We start from the raw sequence: 22759 nt of genomic DNA on the forward strand, positions 1-22759 counted from the left end.
AGTTCTCTTATTTGAATGTAACCATCTTTGATACTTGTATTTACTAGAATATTTGAAGAATACCAGAAGTAAAAGGCTAGTAGTTAATATAACAACAAAAGAAAATCAAAAGTTACTTGTAAAATTTGTAGCATCCTAGTATTGCAGAAGGTAAGAGACAGAAAAGGCTATGTAAGTGAAAATGTTTAGTTGCGTGTCATTTATGTTGTATTGAAAAGTTTTGCCATGACATATTCTCTGCCTTGAGTGTGGGTTAACTGTGGCAGTTAAAACGCAAACATGTCACAGAATGCGCCGGCTGCAAGATCAGAGGAGTGCTTGCCATTCTTTAATTTTTAGCCCTATAATCGTTATGAAACATGTACTGATTTAGTGATCCACCTTTGACTTTATATAGGCTGTCAGTAACTTCATATGCTTGATAGTTTGGAAATAAATCTTTGCCATTAATAATCCTACTGTCTGTTCACGATGTTCCTGTGGGAGGCTGATTCTCATTTGGATATGATGAATGCTTCGGATAACAGGAATGCTTAAGAGAAAAGAAAAAGAGTCATGTAGATCTACATGGTCATGCTGTGGTGAAGATGTCTGTTGGATCTTAGCTTAGATAACTATTTTACTAGATGCAAGCAAGTGACAAACAAGACTCTTGATGTATTTTCATATTACTGTGGTATCATCAGTCTCGTGCAAATCTATTAGTTAATATATATATATAATATATATTATATACCAGGATAACTTGATCACTTTAGGTGTTTTTACCTTCTTCAAGTGGTGAATCTTCTATTAGCTATAGTAGAAATAGCAAGGTAAAAGACGAGAAATGATTCTGTAGACAGATACACCAAAGGAATATGGGAGGGAGGGGAGTGGCAAAACACATACTTGTGCCCTGAAGATTTTAAAGTCTTCTTAGAAAAGCCTGCTGTTAGAATATATCTGTGTTACAGCCCATGTGGTTACATAGACTCAGCAGACTTCCTGTCTCTTACATGTGCAGCATGCATTTCAGTTTTGTAGCTGTTCTCTGAAGTCACATGTGATTAAGTACCCTACTCTATGCCTAAAGTGGTGGTATTAAAACACAAATATACCCATGAAAAATAATCTGTTTCATGCTTAGTCAGAAAGCATATAGTCAAAGATTTTTCAAGTACAGATTTCTACATTTATAAACAAATACACGTTCATTGTAAAGCATACTTTGTTGAGATTTCAAGATGAGAAACTGGCTTTTTAGCTGTGGGAAAACTCCATCATAAAGCTTGGTTTAAAGTAACAAAAACAGTCAGAAGATTTTATTTTTAATTACTGTTACAGCTGAACCATTCTTGAATCACTTACTACTGCAAGACAAGTTCATTTCCAAACCTCAGAGGAATAACCAGCGTAGTAAATCGTTATATAAAACTAGGTGAGAACAATATTAAAGAAAGTTTTGGTGACAGCTTGTTCTTCTGAGATTCTGTATACTACATTCTAATATTTGTCCTTTACATTTAAACTCCCTTTTAAATATGAATATTTTTGCAAACACTGACATTATGACAAATTTTAGCTTTCTTATTTTAATGAGCTTTGATCACAATTATGCAGCAGCTGAAGCTGTAAGTGCAGACGTAAATTGCTTTAAGCTTGATCTTCACTGTGAAATAACCTTTAGTTAGAAATTGAACTAAATTTTCCATTTCCTTTTCCTTAAAGTCACAGAATGACTACTGTGGTTTACTTCTCTCACTGCAGATACCACTATGTTGAGTGCACCAAGGAAGTATATATAGTCTTTAGTCGTGCTTAATGCTATTTGTTTTTCTTCTACAGAGAGCAGGAGACACAATCAGTGGAGATACTGAAAGGTAATTACTTCTGTTGCTTTATATTTAAATACCTACATAATGTATCTATGAATTACATTTACTTGTTTACTCCCAGAAATTGAGTTGCAATATTTGAGAAATAAACTGTCAGGATTAAGTGATATTGGCATTAACATCATTTAGTAAATGTCCTCATTTTCATTTACTGACATCAAATACAAATATAGGTTCCAAAAGTTGAAAATATATTTTAGATGTAAGTTTATTAAAGATTAGGAGGAGGAAAAAATTATACTACAACAGTGGGTTTGTCTCTGTCTCTCTTTCCTTTGCAGTTTGTCTGATGAAGTATGTTCGTACTGTAGTTGCATGCAGTAAGTCAAATTAAAAGAACAAATTTATAATAGCAAATACTTGGGTATCATAGTACGTCATAATTAAGTTTAATTGGAATCTGTTCATCTAGTTCATAGTTATTCTTTTTAACATTTTTTCATCCTCTCTATGGCCTAAACCTATTTAAGAAGTTAAGCCATGCACTGAATATAAAAGAAATAATTAATTTAGAGTGCTTTCACCGATCTAAAGGATTTAAAATTCACAATGATATTCTTCAATGATATAAGTACCGCTACATTACAGCTGGAAGTCTGAGGCACAATGATACTAGCTGCTGATTATAAACACAAGTCACCTCCTGCCTGATCTTTCAGGAATGTCAGAATTTTTGCCTCTCTATATGTGTATTAAACATTGCAGCTCATTTCAGAGACAGTTGTAATAGTAATTACAGTAATCAGTAAAAGAATTTACTGATGCTTACCCGTTGTAGGGTACTGTGAGCGTTTAAAATGGCATTCAACTAAATCGAGCAGCACTGTTATCACAGATGAAAGTGAGGTAAATGTAGAGTTTGAAAGACTTTTTCTAGGTTAAAATTCTACTTCATCTTATACAAGACGGGCTTGTCTCTCCATTGTCACTATTGTAGTAGTTCATTACCTTGTCATCCATTACCTCAGCTAACTGTAGGTTTTTATTTTTACAATAAATTAATATAGTCCCACTTAGTAACAATTCAGAACCAAAGCAGTGTCTATCTTGTGTAAGGCAGGGGTTACATGGGAGAAAAGTGTGTCATTCTCAGCCTCTTTTTAAGTAACTGTTGGATTTCACCTTTTGCCCTTACTGCTCATGTTGGAGTTTTCAGAGCTTGCTGTTTTCTGTCAATCTTCTGCATTTGCTGTTTTCACTTAATCTCCCAGCTCCTTCATGCCAGGTGCTCTTGCCCTGTTCTTCCCTCACACTTGTTTCTCCCTACTTTTTGTCACTCCCTTTTCTCACCCTTCTTCCTTCCGGGATGGTTGCTCCTTCCTTCAGGTCCTTCCTACCTGACTTTCTGCAACAGAAAGAAATCACATACCAGTCCTAAAAAAGCCTCACCCCATTTTTGTCTTCTTTCTCTTGCAACCAGAAGGAGCAAATGAATTTTGCTCTTCATAGAACAAAGCATGCCTAATTATTCCGAGCGGATTGCACATGCTCAGTTTGGCAGGGACATTGCAATCCAGATGGAACATGCTTCGTGGACAGGACACAAGTCTCTACTGGACATCTGCTGAGAGATATTTTCCAGGGACGTATGACTTGATGAAATTTTGGCAAACTTTCATAGCAAAGGGCTATTCTTTAATATTCTTCCATAGAATGACTGTCAGTTTTCTAATCCTAGTCCCAATCATTCTAAAATTCAGGTCCACAATCTTTTCAACATGTTGAAAAGTATTTTAAAAGAGGCAGAATTACAGCTTCCTGTTCCTAATAACCTTCTTCTAAGTAGATTAAACAGCTTAAACCAAAATAAAACCCCTTCAGATATTTATCATATACAGTTAGGTTTTGGGGAGCAGGAGACAAACTATGTGGATTGAGTCACATTATATGGATGAAATAGCATTATCTTAATTAACTGTGCAGTTGCCTACTGAGTTTCCATGATATGACTGCATCCTTTGTTTATGAAAAGACAAAAAAGCCAAAAGCCAGAAGAAAGATGTTTCTTGCATGTAGCAGACTGTACCACAGGCTGCAGGAAATACATACCAAAACCACCAGCAGCTATGTGAGAGATACAGAACTACAGAATGTTACTATGCATATCTCACTTTTTAAACTCATCGCATAAGTAGAATGTAACGCAAGTCTATCTTGTGCAGAATTTTGGCACATCTACATCACAGATTTGGCCCAGCACTATGCACAGGGCTGGACTTTCACCACCCACTCAGAACAACCGCATCCCTCATTATAAGATACTGTCCATTTACACATTAAACTCTGCCTCTCTCTGACAGATAATGGAGAAAAATCTGAGCTATGCTCTTGAGCAGTTTTGTGGCTAGAAAATTAGGGCAGCCACAGGGAAGTTGTGACTTCACTTCTGAGCAGGTGTCATGAGTTAGGAAATTACACTCTGCGATTGGAGGTGGAATCACTAATGTGTGATTGTTCTGAGGTTTCAGGAAGGCAAGCTAACTTAAATGCTTCCTGAAGAAGCAGCCAATTTGTTTTCCTTTTACCGGAAGCAGTTTACCCTGTTTATAATTGTTTTACAGAGGAGAAAGGGGTAATGGGCATCTTTCACGTAGTCGCTGCTGCAGCTTTTTTTGCAAACAGACATCTGACTGTATCCTTAGCACAGTTCACTGTGTTCTTTGAACTTCATTTTACTTTAGGAGAATTTTCCTTCTAGTAATAGGAAACTTTGACATTTAGATTCTAGACACGTGTGTGTAATGTAACCATCGTTACAAACACCTTGGGTTTGAAGAGTTTACTCTGCTCAGCTAACCATGCAGGCCTGCAAGGGGAAGAGAAGGCAGAAAGGAATTGTATCATTCATGCATTGCACAACCGCTAGTTGAATAAACAGGTTTTATGAATATTTGCACTGAGTTTCCATGTGAAAATGCTGCTCAGGCTTTATTTTCATAACACATTTTGTCTTTGTAAATATGAATGCTTAAAAATTGTTCTAGTCATGTCCACAGTAGCATGCTTCGGAAATTATTTTACTGTGGTTAGTGCTGGAGAGGTCAGAGGAGATAAATACTTTGAAAATAACTTTCAGTCTTGACATTGTTTTGTCAACTTTGCATGTACAGATACCCCTGTAGTGCAGTGACAGCATAACAGTACAGATACATCTGAGCTAGCTGGCTGTTATTTGAAGTATCAAGTCATAGCCTGTAGCATAGTTCAGAGCCAGTAGCTGAGCCAGCATGGAACTGAGAAGGGATTTCAAATCTCACTACAAAATACTCAACAATTAATTTGCAGTGAGAATTGACTTGTTGTGTCAGGGATAGGTTACATAAGCTGTGGAGGTTTTAATAACCTCAATATAAATCATGAATCCAGACAAGGTGATTAAAAATGCGGTCCTGTGACCAGGTAGATGAGTGGAAATTGCTACATATGTGTTCTTGTGAACCAGCCGTGAGGAAATTTCATGTTGTATCTACAGTACCTTCTATCACAAATGTGTTTCCTAATATGCTGAATTTAAGGTTTTTTTCTCAAGTTAATTATGGTGCCCCTGACCCTGAGCTGCAACCAAATAGCACTTGAAGTAGTTCAGAATGTGAGGCATGAAGGCCTAAGGGAGCTTTGCATGCCCCTTTCACCTATAAATTTACATCTCCCAAGTGTCTGCCACATAAAAAGGCAGGATTATAGGTGCCATTGTGTGATTGTTTACAGCTGCTGTGGAGCAGCAGAGTTGTCCCTCAGGCTGTGTTTTGAATCACTGTATGCTTGTAAGAAATGCAGGTGGAGGAAGGGATTAAGTGTGCTTTCAAGCACAGGCGTCACTGTTGTCCATAGTGTTTAACCAGCAGCTTTGAAATTATCTCTTGATCATCTGTGCTGCGTCCCTAAGCTCCTACATTTATGTAACCTTATGAAACAGGAGCCATCCTACAGAGGACTAGCAAGAAAAGCTCTCAAAACAGTCTGTTTATGGCCTGTGCAGCAACTTGGATGCTCACATAAGTCTCCAGTCAGAACACTCAGAGCGTGTTGTAGTTTGACAGAATATGAAATGCACTACCAGTAATTTATACCCAGGTATATCTGTTCCAGGAGTAGATTCTGGCTAATAGTGTTCTCTTTTTACCTACTGGAAACTTTCCTAGATTAAAACAACCCACAAAAGCCAACAAATCGGAATAGTCAAAAAATAAATTGGGATTGCTTTTTTTGGACAAATAAATGCAAATCAAAGACATTATTACTGTCTAAAATTGTTTAATCAGTGGTAAATATATATTTGCAGTTTGTTATAACTAGAATCATTTTATGTTACTTCTAGTTTATAATCCTATCCATTACTGCCAGAATATATTGATTGTAACTATTACAGTTACCAAAGATGAGGTAAAAGGTAAGTAACACTCGAAAGAATTATTTTTGTTTCTAGACTGTATTCATTCATTGGGATTTGTTATCTGTATCCTGTCACCTGTGGAGAGGCCAAACCAATAGCAATGTAATAAGATACATCAGTTTGTTCTGAGACAGGTATATCTTTCATTCAGTGATGGATTCAGTGATCCTATAGGTAATAGAAAGAGAATTGGGAAGTTGTAATTCAGAGCACTGCTATTGTGTAAGAGCCATTCTATTTAATTTTCTTTATGAGCATTGCTTATATGATCAAGGGATGCTTCATTTGTATGCAGCTGGTTGAAATCAGTCATTGTTTTCAGTAGATATTCTATATATTTTACAAGCTAAGACACTATCCCTTACTAGAGGTTATGGGACAATTAAAGATGTACTGTTATCTTTTTATGGCAGAAACTGAAAACACATTCCTCAAAAGGAAAAGAGAAATGGGTGTCAACATGGAGGTAGTGTTCACAGTTGCACTTGCTTAGTGATGACTTGTTTCGTGAAGCAATAGCAAGTCACTTCTGTTCATTATAAAAAGAGGTTTTGTATGAAGAGAAAGTGCAGGTTACTCAGCATTCTGGCGCTGCTCTTAAGTAGATGAAACTGCTCTGAAAGCAAATGTGCAGAAATGTGTGCAGCTATGCTGTTAATTTCACATATTCAGTCTTTGGTAGGTGACAATTCCCACCATTCACGAGAAATCTTTTCCTGGGTATGTCTTTGCATTCTGGTTCCTCCAGCTTTTATCAAACACATTAAACTGGTATATAGTACTTCTGATATTCCCATATTTCTAGATTTTTCCATTCTAGTTTGTTTCCTAGAGATTTATTATTACTGTTTTCTAATCATGCAACACTGTTCCTCATTTGAAATCCTGATTACAAATCTTATCAGTGCACTTGTACTTCATTTGCATGTGCTTTAACGTGGGATTTGGAACTTACCACACCTACTTTCCTTTACATTCTCAGTGTTTTGTTTCCACTTAGGTCAATGTAATTCCCATCCTTTTTTTAGCTCAATCTTGTTAACCTTTCTACTTCTATGTTCAGAAGCATCATTCTGCTTGGATACTGAGACCAGATTTAGACTGCATTTAACCTTGATCTGTGTTTGCTTCTTAGTACCTGCATTTCTCTAATTCTTCTTCCCTTTTTATATTTTTTTTTTGACTGCTTACAGACATAATTTAATCAGAGTTCTGAAAACTGAGTAAGAGGGAGGCAACCTTTTCATCCATAGAAATTCCAGTATATGCCACACAGCCAGACAGAGCATATCACCACTTACAATAGATATTGCTCAAGTCCTTTACATTTCTGTCAAACAGGAGTACCTCAGAAATCCATTTGAGGAAAATTGTATGATAGAATAAGTATTTTAGAATAAGCTTTTTTACAAACTCAAATTCCTTTTAAAGTTACTTGCTCAGTATTTTCCCTTTTTATGTCATACTCTGCATTGAATGTTTCTGCAAACACCCTGAAATAATTGTTTGATTTGTTACTGTTTGGTTTGGGGTTTTTTTAATTGGTATAAGTTATTCATAAGTGATGGCTCCTATTTTCTCTAGATTCTACCAGTTTCAAAACCAGTATTACACAAGAGCAAGAAAACAAGGGCTTAGAGATCATCAACTCTTTTACCTGATTTGAGATGTATCAGTCCAGGCCCCCTCTTGCTTTTTTTAGCCTTTTACTTCCGTAACAACTCTTTTCCTAAAAAGAAAGATGAAGAATAATTATGATACAGAGGATTTCAACCAGAATAGACAACATTGCAGGGTTCCCTCCTGTCTAAATTAATTGAGTCTGTCACTTCCACACAGATCATTTCCTTGACTAAAGAGAAGATCAGTATTTCTTCTTCTGTGACCTGTAGATTTGAATATTTGAGGAATAATTAGACTTGGGGAGGAGTATTTGATACATATAAAATCTTTAAAAAAAGGAAAAACAAACACAAAACCAAAAAAAACTCCTTCAGAATGTTGGAAACTATGCCCAAATAAGAAAACTAAGCTCATGGTACATTAGAACACCCATTTCTGACCTTTTATAACATGCCAACTTCTGAAGAGCTTTCAAAAGTTCAATTGCAGACTGCTGCTATAACTTTACAACATATTTGCTGGTGAACGTCTGTGATTACTGCAAGGAGGCACATTACTGTGTTTGCATGGAAGCAAATAAAACTTGACTAAGGATTTTTCACCTAAAAACACAGATGTATTATTCATATTGTATATTGGCTGAGAGAAAGAATGGGAGCACTGGATCTGACACTTTCCAGATGGGTCAAAGCCAGGATTAAAGAAACAGACCAGAAACAAGGGGGGAAATGCCCAGCAGGGCTGAAGTGCATTTATAGCATTCTCATGGGCAGACAGAAATGGAGTAGTAATGACAAAATCTGCCTTGCAGCGGTTTGGGCATATGTCCATTCCTTTACTAACTGCTGTAAGCTGAACTTTTCTGATTTTCAGTTGTTTCTTTCAGTCCTTGTAATCTACAGACAGCTCAGAGTTTCTGAGTCTTGCCTATTAACTTTTATGGCTTTAATTTTAATGTTATGCATCCCATCTTTTCACTGCTGTCTGGAAATTTTCTTTGACTCAGGACTGAGAGATGCTGTTAACTGACAATGAAGCAGTTGTTTCTACTGGTAAATTTGAGTTCTCCTAACAATGGAAATCATCTAATGAGAAAATGCCCCTTCTTGTCTTGCTGACTGAAGACAGATAGTAATATGATCAACAGAATTTGAGAATATGTTAAAGATGTCCACAATCCTTTTATCCCTTTTTTAATTTCTCCATTTCTCCCTTCAAATCCTTTCCCATTCTAGCACTCCTTTTCTGTTTGTATGACATACACAAAAACAATCATAGTTTTTCGGGTTTTCCCATTTCTCCTTTTTCTTACTTCTGAAAACATGAAATTTTGTCTAAACCATGGGAATTGTGTCTAAGAGTTTCTGTGCTAGATCAGACAAAGTTGACCCTGATTCAGTGTCCTATTTCCATCAATGTCCAGTACTGTTTGTAATTTTATATGGAAAGCATCTGGTGATGCTTTCCTGCTTTGTTCTCTAGCCTTTGAAGAACTCCAGGAGAAAGCTTGGATACTCCATAGATAGTATTTTTGCATTTTAAAGTCTGTGTAATATTTCATATCCATGGCATCCTGTATACATTGCTAAAGATACCCAAAAAGTAACTCAAAGGAAGACACGTACTACACAGTTTGAGTTATCCTTGGTTTGAGTCTGTAATGACATGGGGATGACGTTTTGCAACTTTGCAAAAAAGGAACATTACGAGTCTTTCCTGAAGGTCAGCATTATCAGTTCAAATACAAATCCATAAGCTGTTCGATTTTCAAAATGCAAATTACTCTTAAAACAGAATTGCTAAATTACGTGTATGTCTACCTTTTTCCTGCTTAAAAATACTTCATCTTTACCATTTTAGATTGGGCACTAGGAATCCACTGTACCTGTGTTAAATGTTGTTGATGCTGCAAGAAATGCACAAATAAGTTATTCCTGCAACAAAGAATGCTTAATGTATCCTAAAACTGTAGTCCTTAGGAGAGAGGAATTGAGTTGGTTGCTTCAGAATCCTAGCTGATCAGGGTTGAGTATTTTTAGGCCAGTGGTCGAATCAGACCTAAATATTCTCAGATTATTTATGTGTTCTTAAACCAGAATATGAAGAATGGCTTTGTGTTTATTAGTAACATTAGCACTGTTCATTGAAAACAATGGCTACATTTCCAAAGGGCCTCCCATTCAAAATGCCATATTTTAAATAGCTTTGATACATGATCACATCTGTAAGCATATTTGGAATGACTTGGAAAAGCAGAGTGTGTGTCTATGTGCATTACTCATTCAGATTATTTTTTCCCTGTAGTTATTTGACATCTTTCTTCTTTCCTGTCCTAGATATGCAAGTTCTGCCATTGACCATCAAGGAAGCACATCCATGAGGAAGGTAATGATTTAGGAATCCGCTTAAAAAAAAATCACCAAAAATTCAATTCATTGTCATATTTTTAAAAGCCACAGAAGATATCACAAACCTTGAAGTTTGTCTGTATTATGAAACAGCTGAAAATGAAAAGCTAGGTACAATTTCCATACTCAGTGCAACCACAGCAGGTCAGCGTGTATATATTTCTTCCTTCTAACTGAGCGCTGTTTTCACTAAGTAGGTGCTAAAAACTTTTCAAAGTTGACAGATGTCATTCTGCCTCCCAAATATTTACAAAGTGAGGCTAAAGACCAGTGACAGTAGCAAGAGATGTATGAATACATCTGTGGTTTGTTGAAAACCTGCACTTGTGTTTATCGACATGCTGCCCCTTCCTGCCAATCCTTCCCTTGCCTGCTGCTGGAGAATACAGACCAATGGCTGTTCCCAGGGATCCTGGTACTGCAGATATGTGCTCCGTGCTTTGTGTACTTTGCTAGTGAATGTGCTGATGGCTGGGAACTTATTAATAGTTTTCCCTAAAAACTCCTAAGACTCAAAATAGTCTTGCATTAATATAATAGGCTTGGTTCCCTTCATCCTGACAGGTAACCGAATCTCTAATCTCCAGGGCATTTTTTAAACATAGCATAACTTTTCATTTGGTGGTTCTGTGACAGCACTCCTCCTACTACACTGTGATTATGTTGAGGCCTCATTAATTTAGCTCCATGTAGCACAGATTCAATTCTGTCTCTTCTTTTTTCCCCCGTGGTGTGCTGCTTTCTGGGTTGTGGTGGGAGGGTGCGCATTTTGTTTAACATTCTACTTTGTGTTGTGGTTTTGAGATGAGAACTTAAATGTTGACAACCATATCATGTTCTCACATCATCTGTCTCCCATAGCAACTCTGAGTCATTTTAGAGTTGCAAGTTATGTTTTCTTACAGTATTGACCACAAAGTTAATTATATAGTAGTTCCTTTATCTCAAAATATGAAGCTTTAACTTTGTAAGTTAGCAGTGCTAAGTGAGTACTGTTTCTCAAGGTATTGCAAACCATTCACTTTCTCCAGTTTTCTTGCTGTGAATACGCTGTATGTATGCATAAACAAAACACAGTAAGGCCAATTAACTTACGTTTTTAGAAGAGTTCATATTTTAAGCTCCCCTGGATTTGTTGTGTCTGTATTTCATTATCTCAAAACTTTTATCTGGAATGGTGCATACCAGTTTCTGCTGAGGGGCATGATGTGTGCATCCTCCAGCTGCTCCATTTTTCTTGAAGTTCTTTAACCACATATGAAAACTGTAATTTAATTACAGGCTTTTATTCCATCACCGTATTTTTTTAGCCTAAATTGTGAACACATTTGGTGATCTCTTTTTCAGAAATAGGTACTTGCTCTGTCCTACTGCATTTTTATGCAGAAAGAGGAATATTGAACAGATTGTTTCAGTCACAGTCACCACAGAACTCCAGTTGGCACAGTTTGACTGACCAATACTGTTGCCTTGGCTTGCAAGACATGAATAAAAGCCCCAACATTGCTGTGCATCTTTGATACTTTGTCACAGACTTACTTGTGGTTTTTTTCATTTTCAGACTGTTTTTACTAGTTTTCCTATAGCATAGGAGCAAGCATTAATCTTTGTCTTCTCTAGTGCTCAAAACAAAGGGACAGATTTGCAGTTATCAGCTTAAATGGAGAATACATGCCATGTTACAGTGATAAGACATATATGCACTTACAGAGCTTGTCACCTGTCAGAATTACAGTATATTTGTGAAGCATTCACATACTGTGACTAACTGAGAGAACAGCCTGAGACAGAGCATAAAACACCTGTGTTCTCTCAGCCAGCTCCCTCAGGAGTCAGGAATTGCTGATTTCTTCAAGTCACTAGAAAATGTTCATGCCACTCAACACTGTCAGCTGGCTGAACTGCAAAGGGCTGCAAACATGTCCCTGCCTGTGCAAAACAACTCCCCCCTCCTCCAACTTTATTTGAAATAAAACTCCAATATTTGGTGACCTGTTTCCAGCTGTTGCTTTTCTGTAGTGCTTAAGATGGAATCCTTCATTATCCCAAATATTAATTTAAATAATTTTTAATTTTAATTATAATCCTCAGTTATTTTAAACCTTAATATTGTGACATTTAAACAATTAGTATGCTGCAGCACAGTTAATAAGGACTTTTATTGCATGTGTTTGCTTTTTGACCACATGGTGAGGACCCGCTCTAAGGTCAGGTAAGCAGCCAGATGATCTCTGGGAGAAGGGGATTATCTGTAGTCATATCACAAGTTAAGGCAGCATGGAGATACCCACCTCAGGGACCATGGCACTCTTCTTCTAGGACCTCTGTGGAGCTGCATGTTATCTGTCACAAAGGAAAAGTCAAGAAAAATTTAAAAATGGCCCTTTCTTTGCTATTTTTGGCCTGGATCTGCTGGTTTATCACGCCGTGAATGTCCCTGGTTTTTCTACTGATAATGGCAGCATAAGTTACCAATCAGGCAGCTACTTCATTATGTTGACTTGTAAGTTTTCCCCTAGCATTTACGTGTTTGAGGTAAATCTTTACCATCTTTTGAGTAGTATCCCTGTTTTTTTAAGTTTTAAGTAATGAGATGCTTTTAGGTTTTTCTTAAGAATCCAGAATGCTTTTATGATGCAGCCACAAAAGTAAGAATTTATTTTTTTCTCCTCAGAGTTATTCTGTCAACCCACCAACCTAAAAAACTTACTTGTTTTCTATAGTTGGAAACAATTAAAGAATGGGACTTCAACATGTCATTGAGCACATGACTTCACACATCAACTATGTAATCTTTGTGATGGATGTTTCTTTCTGAATAACTATCTCATGCATACTTACAACAAACTTCAGGTATCATTATAGAATCATAGAATAGTTAGGGTTGGAAAGGACCTTAAGATCATCCAGTTCCAACCCTCCTGACATGGCCAGGGACACCTCACACTAAACCATGGCACCCAAGGCCTCATCCAACCTGGCCTTGAACACCACCAAGGATGGAGCACTCACAACCTCCCTGGGCAACCCATTCCAGTGCCTCACCACCCTCTCAGTAAAGAATTTCTTCCTTATATCCAATCTAAACTTCCCCTGTTTCAGTTTGGACCCGTTACCCCTTGTCTTGTCACTACAGTCCCTGATGAAGAGTTGATCCCCAGCATCTCTATAGCCCCCCTTCAGATACTGGAAGGCTGCTCTGAGGTCTCCACGCAGCCTTTTCTTCTCCAGGCTCAACAGCCCCAACTTTCTCAGCCTGTCTTCATACGGGAGGTGCTCCAGTCCCTGATCATCCTCGTGGCCTCCTCTGGACTTGTTCCAACAGTTCCATGTCCTTTTTATGTTGAGGACACCAGAACTGCACACAATGCTCCAAGTGAGGTCTCACTCATTTTATTAGGCCATTCATATGAGTTTATATCCTTAGTTTTCAAACTACTGCATAACCATTCATGCAATGAATCCTTGATGATTTCATTTAAATTGTAATTAATAACTGGGAAAAAAAAGGGATTTTAATTTGCAGGCATAGCGCTGTGTTTTCTTTATGATGTTTATAATGGCAGCAAAAGAAAAATGACAGAAATGAGATCCTATGATAACTGATTCTATGTTAACAGATCCTAAGACAACCATGAAGATGGGAGTGAACGCCAGCCTTTTCATGTTACTACTGTTACCTGCATTGGGTTTTCACAATTTATTTTTTTTCTTACAGTCATTCCATTACGCTTCCCTCAGGGTAAAAAGCAGAAAATGGTCAAAAGGTAACTTCCTTATGTTAATATTTTGAAACTAGAAAACGAGACTTACTTTCTCATAAGAAATGATCTGGATCAAATGCCAAAATTCAACTTAATTAAGATATTTCTCAATTTGATTGTAAACCCCAAAGTAAAATACCAAATAAATGTGTTACAAAGGACAATGTTGCTAGACTTGGTGGTCAAATTTTTTCTCACTTAAGTTCTTCTCTGTTTCTTACTGACTCATGGCCTATTTGAGACTGTTCAAGTAATGACCATATGAAAACTAGTTACGGCATAATAAATTTATATGAAAGTATATGGCCACTGTGCTCTTTTTATTGTATTTGTTTCTTCAGTATCTTTTCTATGAAAAGTTTCCTTTTATTATACTATACATTTTTAATTCTTCTAAGCCTGACCAGGACACAGCATAGCTATTATAAAATGAACAACGTGTTAGGAACTTGGTCGTAGAATGCTGCAGACCAAAGGATGGCGTTTTAATGTTATCTACGTTTTTTTACTCTTTCACTGTAGGACAGCATAATTGTTCCACTGTACAACAAATATAATTCTTGTAGCAATATAAACTTGATTTTTCACAGAGAAATGTCTAACATTTTAAGGAAATCTCCTAGACTCTTTTTCAGGAAAAACTATGCCATAATTATGACAAAAAACTGTTCTTTAGGCTCACAATTTTAAGCTGCTCAATTAGGATGTATCGAAATAACAGACAAAAAACCCAACTTTTCCTGGTGCTGGGCTTTTAAACAGAATGCAGTAAAGATAAAAGTTCTTCAGTTAAATCCAGGATAGAAGACATGTAAGCATGTGCATTTTTATGGAAGTGAATGATCTTTTTTTTTTATTGACTATAAATATCGACTATAAAAATTGAGTTTAAATATGCCCAGAATTTGACAAGCCTTCTATTCCTAAAAGTAGTAATAGAAGATATATGAAAGAAGTAGTGTCTACATCTGTATACAGATTATGACACTCTCTAAATTTCAGACTGAGGGCTAAATTAATACATTTTTACTTTGGAATGATGATGCCCATCTTAATCAGATAAAAATGCAGTCCTAAGAGGAATGAACCCTCTAGTGATTAAATAAAGCATTACATAAACCAGGCCCTTTTCATTTTGTATTCATGCTGAAGCCAAAATTGCAGAGCATTGTCAAATTTGGAAATTGTTCATTCATTTTCTCTCCCTGAAATTGGAGAGAATTTGGCTTGAAGGATTTTGAATTGAATTGTCATTAAAAATTAGTAGCATGTTTATATAGTTCTTTCACTCTTCCATTCAGTGGGATGTCTCACACTATTGTTGCCTTCTCAGGGAGCTCTCTAACGAGTGTGAGCAGAAGACGGATTTCCTGCAAAGACTTGGGGCATGGAGATTGTGAAGGCTGGCTATGGAAGAAAAAGGATGCCAAAGGTTATTTCACTCAGAAATGGAAAAAGTACTGGTTTATTCTGAAAGATTCGGCCTTGTACTGGTACACAAACCAAAATGTAAGTCTACTCAATGTTTGGAGAAAGCCAAAATGAAACCTTAAGCTTTATAATTCTTTTGAATAAAGTCTATTTTTACTGCATTATAGGACATTTTGGTAAACTGCCACTTTAACTGTTAGGTCTGGGTCGCTCTAGCTGGAAATATTTTAATTGAAATTATATTTTCGGGTCTCCAAGTCTATGTCCAAACTTAATAAAATAGCAGATGTTCATGTCATTCTTAAAGAAATGAATATGTCAGTCACTGATACTTTTCCACAGATAGCATTTATTTGGACTAAAACAGTGTTCACATTCAGCTCTCCTTAGTTTCAGTTGTGCGTGGGGATGTATACAGTTTAACTACTCATGTTAGTGGCATATTATGTAAGCAGATGTGAACATCTGAATTTGTAGATCTCTTTATCTGAAAGTTATTCTTATATAGATGTTCCTCTTGCTTTTTGCTGAATTAGTCTGGAGTTGGCAGTTTCTCATGTGTAAAACGCTGTTCTTGGCAAAATTTTATTGAAAATCACTGGGCCTACGCTTGTGCAATCTGCATATATGTAGAAAAAAAATAATGGCGGGGAGAAGCCAAAATTCCTTAGACTGCTGTTCTTCCACTTGTATGCATTGAGCCTCAGTGCCAAATCGAAACTGTCAGTGTCACAGCCTGCTTTGATTACTGAGATTTTACTCCATATTTTCCGTTTTCCATAAGAGCACAATTTTACTAGCATAATTATCCTCAGTTTTAGTGGTTTCTTGTCAGACCAAACCAGTGTTGTTTCAGGTCTGTGGGTGATATAATCACTGGTGAGCTCACTGTAGGAACCTTCTCAATTACTATTAGCAGGGCAGATGGTGTGCACAATCGTGACTTTAAAAGGAGGCATCTACAAAATGCTTTTAAAATGTAAACTGTGTGATGAGGAAACTGAGAATTCTCTGTAGCTGTCAATGTCTTGAATGCTATTTTAGGTACTGAAAGGTTTTCTGCAGTCTTCAGCAAAGGGAAATTAGGATCACTGCACCTCCTTTACATAATTGTCAGTTTAGTTACTTCATAAAAGTTATTGACACTGTATGATTAAGTTAATATATTTTTTTTAAGTAAAAACATTATGTGGAAAATGTTCAGTGTTTCAATTGATGGGATGTTTGTTCTTAGTGTAAGACCCAAATGGCTACTGCTCATTTCTCTTCATGTTCTTCTTCACAACTGCTTTTTCTTCTCATTTGATAGGATGAAAAAGCAGAAGGATTCATTAGTTTACCTGAGTTCAGGATAGATAGAGCAATTGAATGCAGACGAAAACAGTAAGTAATGTGTGAATTATGTTTGTAAATTAAAGGATCACTCTTGGAAGTATACTATATATAGTACTGAAAATTGGCAAAGTCCAGAGAAGGCAGTTTCACAGAAAACCTTTAAATCTGCATATAACACATAAAAGATCCACTTAACCTGTATTGTTTGTCTTTATTATAAAAGATATAACTTAATGTAAATTCTATATACTGTCTTACAAAGAGCTGGATAACTATTTGGTCAGCTATCCAGATAGCCCAGTTATGACTTCAGTTACATAAAGCAAAACACAATGAATTTGTTAGTCAAGACATAAAATTTTCTAAGGTTCAGAATGATCATCTTGATAAGAATCAAGTGTGAAAGAAACAATTCCCATATGAAATACCATAAAAAAATATCATTACAAGGGATGGTGACTATAAACTTCATTTCCTCCTTTATGGAGGAAGCTTACATACCCAACATTTTGTTATTCTCAGCTGCTAAAATATTTAGGTTCCAGATGCAAAATGAACATTGTGTTATTGCTTCTGTGCTTATTGCTACTACTGCATTATGCTTCCAGTAAAAAGCATACACTAAGCTTTGCCACACTTAAGGGATATTTAATAACAGAACTCATTGGAAATTGTTTGCAAACAGTGTTGTGATTGCAAAATGCAAAGCTGTCAAACAGCAGGTTTAACAGAACAATCCCAGTGCTTTGAGACTAGCACTTTGCTGGTATCTCCTGTATTATTTGCACATGTGTTCTATATGCTACATCTGGAGTTCTGAAACTTGCTGCCACGAGGTGCTACATAGAATAATATTGAAGATACTCTCTAAGGCTTTCATACTTATAACTAAGCATCCTGAATTTCTGTTATGCTTGTCCAATGACTAAACACATTTTTGGGCTGAGAAATACAAGACCTACAGCTATGAACACATGTAAAATAAATTACAACAGAGACTGCTCATCAGATCAAACCTCTTCAATTGCTTTTTCTTGTCTTATTACTGTCTGTCAGAGAATTAGAAGATAGTGCAATTTATACTTCTATTACTCATTTTAGCTGAGGGTATCACTATAGATATTACACATGAACTGAGCACTATAAATACCTCTAAAGAGGTATTAAGGAATGAGTAGATATTAATAACTATATTGAACAAAAATACCCCCAAAATAATACTCTTTTGTTAGAATATAAAACACACACAATGAATTAACGAAGATCAAACAGAAGGTCATTGTGCACAGCTAGAAATAGCTTCCAGAGATTTCCTCTAAGCATTAGAACACATTTCCTCAGAACACTTCTTAGAATACTATTTCTGTAGGGTATGTGCACAAGAAAAAGTCCGATTAACTAAAACTTTGCATGCTATTGAAAACTAAGTACCTTCAGGCTTCGAATCCTTTCAAAAAGAGGTATGTCCGGGGCTAAAAGTATAATGAAGACATTAATAATATTCCCTTTGTTCACTGAGCTGAATTTCCCTTTGATTTCTTCCTTCAAGGACTCTCATTTATATATTAACCCATCGTAAAAACTACACCCTACTTTTGCCCCTGTTTTACTTGCTCTTCTGAAAACTGCAGAGAAAGTAAATTCAATCCAGTGTTCCACTCACATTCTAGTATATCTAGCTTATATGAATGGAGGCCCCTGCTTGTGTGGCAACCAGCTCTAATCCACAGCCTCTCTAAGCACACTTCCAAAGCACTTATCTATTCTCCTCTATGTTATCATACCAGGCAGGACTAAGCATGATTGCCATTGCCTGAATCAACTGAAAAGCTAATGCTTCTGGTAAGCATAGGGACAAATGAAATTAAGGAGATAGTGGCCCATATTGGCACAGCATATGCTGGAAAAGTTCTAAGTCAGACTTCATTACTGTCTCTGCTAGACTAGAGGGAAATGTTCCAATTAGGATTTTCTTGCCTCCTTTGCAGAAAGCTAGTGAAAGTCAGATTTTACAAGATCAGTTCTCACTTCTTTCCACTTTAGGAAATCTTTTTCACTAGCATTATCATTTTTCATTGAGCAGTGGAGTTTCTGTAACATAAATTCATTGCAAGCTTGAAATCTGAAAATACGAATGTGGTTGTGCTCTCACTTGTGTATGATTGAGTTCATTTTAACATTAATGTAAAAGCTAGTAAAGCAGTTACCTTGACAGTTAATAAGAACAGAGGAAAGAAACCTGGTTCTTTCCTTTTTCTTTCTTTTTTTTCCTTTTTCTGTAGGTTCATTTATTTTTAAAATAAAATTTCACAATAAAATCCCCAAAAGTACACATAGTATTTTAGTGCATAAAGAAGTCCAGCTAAAACCACAGCATTAGTTTTCTTTCAAAATCAAAGCTAAGAATATTTTGGTACTCAGCTTGGATTTCCTCTCAAATTTCTGTTGTTTTCAGAGCCCTCCATGTGAAATGTTCAAACTTTATTGAACAGAAGAGTTTGAAGTCTGACTACAATAACCAAGATTTGTCTTTTCCAGTGTTCTGTCAGATAGAGAGTTCTGTTTTATAGAATGACTTACTGATGGCCATAGCATACATCGAATGAAATAGCCTTAAGAAAGATTTCACAAGAATTTATAGTAATTGAATGCATTATTCTGTATGGTTTGATGATGTGCCTCTCTAATGCATTTAATGAAGGTACCCTGATTATTATATGAATCATGGCATTATCTCAGACTGGTTTAGCTCTCCAGGCTATATTTGGATGTAGAATGACCTTGTCCCTGAAAGAGGAGATTTTTTGCATTGACACTGAAAAACTTTCCACTGCTTTAAGGCAACACCTGCATTTTCATGATTTAAAATCATTATATGTATTAGGAATCTTAGTATTTAAGTTTGTGTGACGTGGAATGGCCTGACTATTATGGTATTTTCAAAGATACTCATAATTACAATGGCCCATAATGGATTACATATATAATTACTCATTGTTAACTAGTGCTTTGCCTGAGCTTCCGAAAATCTTCACCAGGTCAGAATTTTCATTGCATAGTTAATGCATATTCAGGTCTTGAATTTATGAGAGCACATACCATACTGTTTATTGGAACTGTGCAGTCTGCATTCTATATAAATGTCATTGATATAGTATAGGTAGACATGAAGTTGTCTAAAGGTTGCTACAGCTTCAGTAATTTTTATTACTCCTTCTGAAATGAATTTTACAGTCTTGATAGGCAGTAAACCAAATTTGAGCCACCAGTGGCCCCCCCCAGGAAAGAGAGCTAACAGCTTACCGGCCTGTGTTAACTGGATTGCAGGCAATAGATAAAGGAAGTGATTATACCCTTATTTTTGGTACTCATAACACCACGTCTAGATTACTGCATCCAGTTTTGGGCTCTCCAAAGAAAGGCAAAGGTAAAAATGTAGGTATTGTTCTTCTGCATTATTCATATTCCTCTCTACTTCTAGATTTCCCTGGAGATTTTTCTGCAGTTCTTAATGCTAGCATATCTAAATGCTTCCCTAATAATAATCTTCGTGACACTTCTGGGAGATGAAAATGGCTTTATTGTTATGTTTTGCAGCCCAGAAACAGAAGCGCAAAACATTTAAATAAAAAGTTTCCACAGAATTGAGATCTCCATTCCATAACAATAAAGACTTGTTTTCTCCAGAGTATGTAAATATGTAACAGTAAAATACATTATTGCATCTGTAAGTGCTCACCCTTTCAGTAAATCATCAGAATATCAGGCACAAAGATATTAAGGAATATCTAATAACCAATTATGAAGTCTGTTTGCTGTGACTTAGCATGTGAGAAATCCTTTGCATAAGCAGAAGACCTGCAGCATTTAACTGACACCTTGAAAAAATTCTGCTCTTTCTGCATTTTATGACACATTCACAAATTCCGTAACAACCAAGACAGAAAGTGGCTTTATCTGTTGCCTTATCCTGATTCACCTCTCCAGCCAGTCCACTCTCTGTACCCTAACTGAAGTAGGGCTCACGTGAGAGTGTAGAATTCAAATCCATAATCATAGATTGCATCACATTACAAGAGCACAGTGGAGCCAAATTTCAGTTCTGTTTATCGCTCAGGCTCTGGCATATTGTAGCTTCTAAGAGGTTGACTTTGAATCCCTGATATTGGCATTTAATGCTTTTATGTACGCAAATTTCCTGTCTAGGAAAATAATCCTATTTACAAGCAGAAACTCCATCATGTGATACTCTATCAGGATTAGTCAAGAGGATTAGAATCTTTAGATCCACCACATAATCCTCTCCAATTTGAGCCAATTCTTTAATCTGAGAACTGGAAGACAGTTGGGCAAATGAAACACTAGAAGGTGGAGATGTTGCACAGAGCTCATATCAACTGAAAACTGTGTGCTGATGCAAAAAACACACCAGGCAAAACAGCATACCATAGTATAGCAGTGCAGGAGTATTTGTTTTGTAATTACTTCCTATTTTTAGTATTGAAAGTCCTGTTAGGAACTTCTTTAAGGACGTATAGTATTTGTTAATTACTTTGTAGTTACCAATGTGTAACATACCACTTTAATATATACACATGTGTATAAAGACATAGAAAACTATTTCACATTTCTTATTCACAGATGGATATCCAGTTTCGCTAAAGCAGTTGGAGTTGCTGGTAGTCAGCTGGCATAAGGGGAGTAAATAGTTCTGCATTAAGGAGCAGGAGACTAAGGATGATAAGAATTTTTGTCATTAAAATTATATTACACTAATGAGGTAAACCAAATCATAAATGTACTTAAAAATAATGATCAAAACCCCTTGCATCAAAATCTTACCATCCAGCAGATATACTTAACAAGTGTATGCCATCTAGTGGGCATGAGGAAGGTTTCCTCCCTCTTCGGGGTTTCCCATGCACGCACTATTTTCATTTATAAAACACAAGTAGCTAAGGAGAGGAGGATCTGCAGCAACAATTATCAATGTCCAGATGCTGAAACATTCACATATCTCTCAGTTCTTCTTTTATGCAATTAAGACGTTTTATGATGACCCTCTGTGCAAAGGTAAACTTACCTTAATATACATCTAATCTCATGAAAAAGGAAACAACATCAATACAACTGCTGTTATCTCATTTGTCTTTGAAACATCTTTTAGGAAAGCCTGGCACTGTATACATTTTTATTAATGATATCTATAAGGAAGTCAGTGTGCCAAGTGAAGCTTCTTCAGCTTTCATTTTTTCTCTCTGAAAACTACAATAAATCATAGTAATTGATAAAATACTCATTTACTTGGGATGTGGCTGGTTTTAGAGTAACTTGGCATAGCAATTGCTGGAATTAGAAGTGACTTAGAGTTAAGACTCTCTAAGAAACTTCTTTATTATTATCTGCTTCCAAACAAAGCAAACCTGCCACTTACATTCCCTAGAACTTTCCATACTGCTTCTGTTAAACTCAAATTGAATGAATATTATAATTGGGGATTTAAAATATATTGCATCAAATTTAGGAAACATTCCTTTACTTAAGATTACTCTAGAGATCTTACAGGCTAATGGCTAAGTAAAAAGTATTTGAGTGTCCTGTATTTTAAATGTCATCTCCAGTTGCATACAATTACTGGCTGGTTATTCATCTTTATATTCCTTCTCTTCTTCATTTATTAACATTAAAAGAATTGGATAAATTCACGCATATCTTCAAAATCAAAGTTGAAATAAAGACACGAGGCAGTTACAACAATAAGCTGGCAGCCCTCTATATCTGAGTAGGACACAAAACACAGTCATCTAAATATATGAGAAGAGGTGATGGGATTAAATTCTTATTCCTTTAGTTGATCTTCAGACTATGCCTAAGATGTAGTTAAATATACTCAATAAGATTTTTAAATTCACCCAAGAATTTTTCAGA

At 36.2% G+C, this 22759-nt stretch overlaps 1 protein-coding gene across 1 annotated transcript in view; it reads left to right on the forward strand.

Moving 5' to 3' along the window:
* The window catches only part of LOC308224578 (connector enhancer of kinase suppressor of ras 2-like), a gene marked incomplete at both ends in the record, with an annotated part of 189371 nt that overhangs the window by 152061 nt on the left and 14551 nt on the right, over window positions 1–22759 (forward strand). The window contains 5 exons of the mRNA XM_080624676.1: window positions 1828–1862; window positions 10230–10278; window positions 14020–14068; window positions 15399–15574; window positions 16806–16879. Of these exons, the coding sequence (XP_080480802.1) occupies window positions 1828–1862; window positions 10230–10278; window positions 14020–14068; window positions 15399–15574; window positions 16806–16879 (383 nt within the window). The remainder of the gene's footprint in view (window positions 1–1827; window positions 1863–10229; window positions 10279–14019; window positions 14069–15398; window positions 15575–16805; window positions 16880–22759) is intronic.

Source organism: Psittacula echo, assembly GCF_963264785.1.
Source record: "Psittacula echo genome assembly, chromosome: 8".
In the NCBI taxonomy this organism is placed as follows: Eukaryota; Metazoa; Chordata; class Aves; order Psittaciformes; family Psittacidae; genus Psittacula; species Psittacula echo.